Source organism: Cydia splendana, chromosome 3, assembly GCF_910591565.1.
Source record: "Cydia splendana chromosome 3, ilCydSple1.2, whole genome shotgun sequence".
Classification (NCBI taxonomy): Eukaryota; Metazoa; Arthropoda; class Insecta; order Lepidoptera; family Tortricidae; genus Cydia; species Cydia splendana.
In genome coordinates this window covers 26,726,939-26,734,976 of record NC_085962.1, presented here as the reverse complement: position 1 = coordinate 26,734,976, position 8,038 = coordinate 26,726,939, and the positions used below count along the sequence as shown (strand labels likewise).

General features: G+C 37.5%; 1 protein-coding gene across 1 annotated transcript; it reads right to left on the bottom strand.

The window, feature by feature from the left end:
- Positions 1-5,695: 5,695 nt before the first annotated feature.
- LOC134806714 (uncharacterized) lies at positions 5,696-7,278 on the bottom strand. The gene has a single exon (XM_063780037.1). It carries the CDS (start codon positions 7,238-7,240, stop codon positions 5,696-5,698), a length of 1,545 nt encoding a protein of 514 aa, XP_063636107.1. The 5' UTR covers positions 7,241-7,278.
- Between the last annotated feature and the right edge of the window lie 760 nt (positions 7,279-8,038).

Here is an 8,038-nt window from a genome sequence, read left to right as displayed (position 1 = left end):
ATGTGCCAATGTAAAACTGATGTGCGTGTTATTTTGCAATATACATAAAGCTCGGTGGTGCCGGAGTGATCATACATAGGACCGAAACTTAAAGCCACGTTATTTTAAGCCATTGTACCTTAAATTCGTTGTTAGGTTATGTACAAAATAGGTAGGTACGTATTCAACAGCAGTCCCAATAGACAAGTTACTTAACACCAATATAAATAAATAGATAATGTTAATTCCAGATACGCATATATGTACATTTGAATACGCGCGCCAAGCATTAGCGTAGGTACTAGAATGACCTCGATAAATAAACCTAAAGTTATTCAAAAATATAGGCAAAATCTGGAATACGCGACAGGGTGAGAAACGTAACATGGATATAAGTATACTTACGAATAATTTTTGACACTTATTACAATCACGTATACACATTAACACTTCTAATATTCTTCGAAGTAGGCACAGGAGTAATTAATACGTGCGTCGTACGCGCAACCTCTTCCGAAGGAAAGTAACTAAGAGTGAACCGGCTGTAATCTGTCCTTTAGGGGACCGGAGGGGGACTACCTACTAGCCTGATAAAGCATAACTGACCACAACGTTTAATAAATAAAGCACAAGTTTACTTTTTTGAAACCGACACTAAGCAGAAAAAGCATAAGGAAGAGTCATACGAGATAGAAAAAACATAACGTGCAACTTATGTTTTTTCAGATTCCGAGAGTTATAACTAATAATTATTTTATACTAACAAGAATGAACATTTCTGTCAACTTATGGGTTTTTTACATAGAAATTTTATATAATACCAATATACAGGGTGAAATTTAATTCACTGGCCAAATTGAAACACCCGAAAGAACTCGAAAAAATATTAAACACGTGTTTTTTCTTTTAATACCGCTCAGTACATTTTTTTCGAAATAACTCATCATCAAGTTGTCTTAAAAACCTCGTACGTTATGGTGAACCGACAACTACCCACTACACCCGCTTCTCTCTTATCAGTTAAGGTCATTGACACCCCGCCCCTCCCGCTGTTTGCAATAGCGTCACCAATTATGAACCCTATTGCAGCGAGATAAGACGCTTACCTACATAAGTTGCTAATTTTTCCTTCATACTTTAACGGGCTTAGAGCCGTCAAAATGCAAAGGCAACCCATTTTTAATCTAAAATATTATTTCTGACTAATGATTATTAACAAAACGTCCGTGGCTTAAAAACAATGAGTAAAAACTAGGTCAGGAATCTTTGCATTCAGGCGTATTTAAAAAATTGAATCATCTTATGTACTTACATTTGATTAAAAGTCGACGCAATTAACGAAAGTCCCACGAGATGGTACTCTTGGATTCAATCCTTGTCTGCGAAGGCGTGGAACTGATTCCATTTCGTATAATCTTTGTGCACCACGTAAACACTCACCACTTAATAAATAACACCGTACCATTTCCTAATATTCCCGGTTCGAAAACATTTTTTTAAACCTTAGTACGCGCGCGATTATTATTTTAAGGTTGGCGAGTGACGAGTGACTAATCATTTATGCTAACCGTTATGTTTACCGCTAGCGCGGAATGGTTTAGACTACCCTCAAAATTGATAAACCTGCCTACCATCGCCAACACTAACTAGGTGGACCCTATTGCAACGATTATAAGGTTTAGTGAAGGTCAGATAAGGGTTTTGCTGATGTTGTTGTTAAAACCTACTATTAGGTTTGTTTACATTTGTGGTAATAGGGTGACCACGACTCGTGGAAAGTATTTAAAATTGAAAAATTAAAATAGATTCCTTAAGTGTAACCTAGTGCCTGGAATGAATATGGCCAGTGATTTAAATTTCACCCTGTATGGTTTTTCTTCTTGTGAAATAATTTTTTTTTTTTTTTTTTTTTTCTTTATTAAGGGGCTTTTTCGATTTAACGAATATGTCACCCCATAAAAAACAGACTTAATTAACAAAGTTAAAAGAAAGTAAATAGCTACATCTAGTTTAATTACATCACACATTTCTGTCCCTCAGACCGCACTTAACAATATTTAATACCTTTTCAACAACCTCAGACATGGGGTTCGAAAGGTAGGTATTACATAACCCAATGGAACTGTCATTGTCATGAAATATCTGTCTTCTAAGTCGCTCATTTCGGACACACTCCATTAAAATATGATACACATCCTCGACGCGATTACATAAGGTGCATAATTCCGAATTCACTTTACGCATGAGGTAGGCGAACTTATTCAATGGAATGTGTCCAGAGCGCAATCTCAATAATAAAACTAGATCCTGCCTACACAACACACTATTATCAATCCAAGGAGAATTAAAGGGTTGTGGCTGTATTGTCTTATACCAAATACCTTTGTCCCTAGATCTCTCGTCGAAATATTCCTTCCACAATTCGCGACACTTTAATTTGACTAAATGTAAACAGTCATTATATGGGGGCAGCAAGTGAAATTCAATGCCATCGCTGCATGCCTGTTTTGCTAATGCATCAGCTGTCTCATTGCCACTTATACCTACATGCGATGGAATCCATTGCAATATTATAACTTTTGCCATAGATTTCAATTCCAGAATTAAATTTATTATTGTGTAGGCTATCGGTACTCCTCGAAAAGTCGAGGTGCATCGAGCCAGATGTTGCAAAGCACTCTTAGAGTCGGTAAATATTACAATTTTGTTGGAATTTATGGATTTCGCGTAAGATAAGGCTTCGGAAATGGCAATAAGTTCGGCATGCATTATGGAAATATTACAGTTTATTTTAAATTTTATATGATATCTATTTATTTCATCAAAAAAGGCTGCCCCGATACTTTGACTCATTTCTTTGGAACCATCTGTAAAGATTTTATGAAATGTAGAATATTTCGCCATTACCCCGCTGCAGATTTTATTTATTTCTAACCTATCGTACTTTCGTTTAGCTTTTTTAAAAGGGTCAATGAAGTCTAGAATGCCACTTAAATCTATGCTATGGATCCAGGTATTAAGCATAAACATTTCTAATAGTCTACTTGAATGAATAGGTGTATCTTTTAATTGATTGTGTGACGTAACGAGTAACGGTATTTTTTTCCGCCTCCAGTGCCTGCTATTTTGTATAATATGTAAATGATTTAGGGTTGTATTTACGGGACTGTTATTAAAGGATTTCATTTTAAGACAAAATTTTCCTGCTAAGTATTTCCTACGGATCTCAAGAGGCGGGAGGTGTAATTCCACTTCCATAACATGGATTGGGGTTGTTTTTATATAGCCTCCTATCACTCTCAAAGCCTGATTCTGCACCCTGTCTAATTTAACAAGGTTATTTTTGCAGCTACTGTCATATAAGAAACTAGCGTAATCCATCCGGCTTCGTATTAAAGAAATGTACAACCGTCTAAGATGTTTATGATGTACACCCCACCCCGCGCCCGCTAGTACTTTAAATAAATTAATGTACTTAGTTAATTTTTCGCACAGCTCTGTTATATGTTTACCCCATCGTAACGAACGATCAAGCCAGAGACCGAGATATTTAACAGTACTCACTACTTCCAAACATGTGTCATTAATTTTAATATCAATACAGTGAGCTATCGGCTTATTACCAGAGTTGAACAAACATAATTTCGTTTTTTCTGACGATACTTCTAACCCGAGATTGCATAATATAACTGTGAAGGTATTAATTGCTGATTGTAATGTAGTTATGGAGTCGCGTAAGTTGACCGCACTAGTAAATATCACAAAATCGTCTGCGTACTGTGAAATATATACATTATTTATAAGTTTACAAATTTCAATTGTGGCAACATTAAAAAGCAACGGAGACAGCGGGTCCCCTTGTCCTAGACCCTGGCCTGACCTCCTGAACACAGTAGAATTTTCTAGTTTTATATTTAAGTTCCTATATGTTAGAAAGTTCCACAGGTAGCTACATATCGACTTTCCCACATCAAGTCTATCCAAAATTAATAGCAGCTCCCTAACGTTAACGTTGTTGTAGGCATTGTTTATGTCAATAAAACAACCCAAGGATACATGTTTCTTCGCGAAACCCGCTTGTATTAATGTTACTAAAAAACTTAAGTTATCTAGACAAGACCTAGACTTCCTGAAACCCAGGGTATAGTCAGAGAATAGTTCATTTTTCTCAAGAAACCACTCTAATCGTTTGTTTATTATCGAATGAAATACTTTACATAAACACGACATAAGGGCTATAGGTCTTAACGATGAGACGGAATTGGGGTCACGCCCTGGTTTAGGGATCGGTATAATGAATATATCGCGCCACTGTTTCGGAACGAACTCATGGGCAAGGAACCTGTTGTACAAACATTTTAGAATATCTTTACCTACAGATGGAAGGTGACGCAACATTGAAAAGGATATGTCATCGCACCCGGGAGCAGTGTCAGATGTCTTAATACTTTTTTCTATCTCCTGAATTGTGATTGGGGCACCTAACATCCTATTATTAGAAGTAAAGACCGGTTTTTCACCACAAACAAAGTCAGGCGTCAAACTATTAAGTAATGAAACAGAACGGTCGTTATCTACGTATTTGTTATTGCATTTAAGACCTTTTAACCACTTCATTCTCTTCCACATATCGCTAGATGATGTTGCGTTATCGATTGATGTACAAAACTCATGAAAGGTTTTATATCTAGCCTGCCGGATGAGTCTCTGTGCCGCGGCGATTCTATTTTTTAAAATGATGAGGTTATTTGGTGTGGGGTTTTTCCTAAAAGTACTTAGTGCTAGTCTACGTTCCGCTACGGCTTTGGACAACGTAGCATTCCAATACGGTTTAGGTATAAAATTGCTACTAGGATTCTGGCTGTATTTAACAAAAGGAATATGTAAATCGGCCGCTTTGTTAATTTCGCATAAAAATAGGTCATACGCTATTTGACAGTCATCTGGGATCGTAAGGTTAGAAAGTGATTTCTCTAAAGTCTCAGTATATGACAGCCAATCCGCTTTTTTAAAATTTCGTTTTTTGGTGGGTTTTAGATTAGACATGCATTCCGTAGACATTTGGATTATCAAATGATCACTGCCAAGGGATTCATTACTGACTTTCCAGTTAAAATTGATTGCTATGTCAGTCGAAACAAGAGATATGTCGGGGGCGGATTCTCTAAGCGTACTATTGACAAGTTGAACCCTAGTTGGAGATCCATCATTTAAGGTTATTAGATCGTGACTAAGTAAGGAATCGAATATTTGACTTCCACGACCATCTATTTTATGTGACCAAGTAGTATAGTGTCCATTAAAGTCCCCTAGCAACAGCGTTTTCCTGTCACCTAAGGAAAATAACTCATCCCAATCTCTTTGAGTAGTTTGAATCGAAGATGGGCAATATATTGAAATAATATATTCAAGAGGGGAACAGTTGAATAATTTGACGCGGATAACTTCGATACCGGGGTTAGATAAAACACAACGAAGCTCTTGTGATTTGACAGATTTATGTGTTAAAACTGCAACGCCACCATAGCCATCAACCCTATCTCTTCGAAATAAATTATAGTCACTTACTCTCAAGTTCAGGTCCTGATCGCACCAAGTCTCACTCAGCGCTGCAACATGCACCTTCTCGCGAGACAATACCTGCTCAAATGATGTTAATTTATTCTTCAAACTTTGACAGTTCCATTGGATTACGTTAATTTTGTTTTTGTGTACGTTACTGGCCATCACAGCCGAGGAATTGACTCAAGGGAGGCAAGTCAAAAAAGTGTTTGGTCACATAACTAACTAACCACCTAATACCGTTTTTGACCACTGAAACAATTTTATCCACAACAGACTTATTCTCACTGCAAAATATGTTCTTTAACATCTCCATAACTTTTTCCAGCGTAATATTGTCACTCTTCTTTTCTTTGTTTGACTTTCTTCTTTCTTCATTAACCTTCTTTTTTCCCTTCTTCATATCTAAACTATTATTCGTATCCGAACTCGATTCAATGTCTATATCCATGCAGCTACCTTCCGACTCGTCAGTTTGTGTGTCATATGTTATATGTTTATTTTTTCGAGGATTGGTTTTCTTGTGTTTCTTTTTACCGGTCCCATTTTTCTTCGGGGACGCCTTCTCCTTTGCACTAGATGAGGTGGGCTTGGCAACTGCTACGAATGACTTCGGAATTTGGGTCGGTAGCGTATCTTGGCTTTGCTCTTGATTCTCCGAATTAAAGCGAATTTTTGGAAAGGAAGCATCTGATTTGTTGAGTTCAATTTCGGGGGTGTCTTTAATTTCCCTGACAGGGCTTTCTGGGACATACATACTCAAAGCTTTGCGATAAGTAACATTAAAATCTGCCATTATACTCCTTATTTTCCTCTCTTTTAGGTAAACCGGACACATTTTACTTAACGCTAAGTGATCCCCAGTACAGTTTACACATACATACTTAGTGACCTCACAATTGTTATGATTCTTGCTACATTTTGGACACACAATTTTTGTTTTCGGGCACAGTCTCTTCACATGGCCAAATTTCCAGCAGTTCGAACACTGTGTGACGGGAAATATGTATGGTTTAACCATCAAGCGCATACCAAATACATGGACATAAGCTGGTAGGGAGGATCCCCTGAATCCCAACCTCACACACTCGCTGTTTATCCACTTGCCATCCTCCGATCGACGAGTTAACCGCTTGACAGATAATAGCTGGGCGCCGCCATCTATGCTTTCCAAAATCTCCTTCTCGGTTAGATCCAGTTCTACCTGCCTAATTACGCCATAAGAAGCAGCAACCTCGCTAGTTCTCACTATACTCCATGCTTTCTCTTTTATAGCTTGGCATGTAATAAGTTTTTCTAAAGCACTCTCAGACCCGAAGTGGACATAAATTTTATTTGGGTTAATATATTTTATTTCTATGATGTCCGCTATGTTATTTTGCTGCATCATTCGGGCGAAAGCAAATTGTTTAGGCAGAGCCTCTGCAGCCGAAATGTATGCTTCATATTTGATTTCTTCCTCCTTATTCTTTACTGGGCTGTTTGTTCCCTGTCTACGTCTCTTCCCGTCTTTTCCTACAATGCACCATGTCTCCTCTTCGCTGTCTTCTCGGCCTCTTTTTGTGCTCGCATTCATGTTTTGACCGCCTTCCATACTATCATCACGTGGGCTTGTATTGCTATTTTGTTCCACTAAGTTACTATTTTCTGGTGTCTGATCAAGGTTTTCACCGTCACTCAAATCTGTACCCTCCCCCATAGTCGCTAAGGTGCAAATTTAATTGCACCTTCTCGTTGACGAAAACAACACAAGTCGTCAATTTAGTACTTTTCTGTCTATGAATATGTACTTATGCTTTTTCTTTCTCAAAAAGGCAGTAACTTTACCAAAATGGCGTGTAGTTATGCTTGTCTAAATCGTGACCTGTTAGAGATAAAGAAATAACTGCTAGATAGAAAAATCACATTTTTCTTCCTGATTTCGCCCTCGAAATGACGACGCCCACGAAAATGTGAAACTCAATTTTTTTCCTTAAGGCGGCAGTGCAGTAGGTAGGTATTTGGCCGCCAATCCTGGAAATAAGGCGGCCTTTTGCTACAAGTATGAATGAACCCTGTCTATGAACAGGGAAAGAAAAACCTTACGTAAGCTCATTTTACTTAAAGGAAACATTATTTTATTTTTAAAAAGAAACAAAACTGCTTTCAAAGATTTCATTATTTTTTTCAATTTCGCTTGTCCTTGTTCTTGTACTACCATACAGTAGTAGGTACTAAATTTATTCTGTGACGTAATTTAGTGGTCAATTTTGATCAACCGGTAGTTTTATTTATGTTACACACTACACTTTTGTTTTTAAATTTCGATTTTTTATGTATTTCCATTTAGGATCACGAGTTCTTTCGTTCCTAATAGGAGGAAAAAGTGTTCCAAAATGTTACATATATTTTTCGGCTCTTCCATTCCGTTGTCTGGCGGATACAAAGTCTATAAAAGTGGTGACGGAGTGGAAATTAAAACATGTTGTTAGTCGCTGTTGGGGGCAGTTGCGGGTCG

Bases quoted from the DNA above. Each gene is read 5' to 3' on its own strand.
- LOC134806714 (XM_063780037.1), bottom strand. From the start codon at position 7,240: ATGGGGGAGGGTACAGATTTGAGTGACGGTGAAAACCTTGATCAGACA.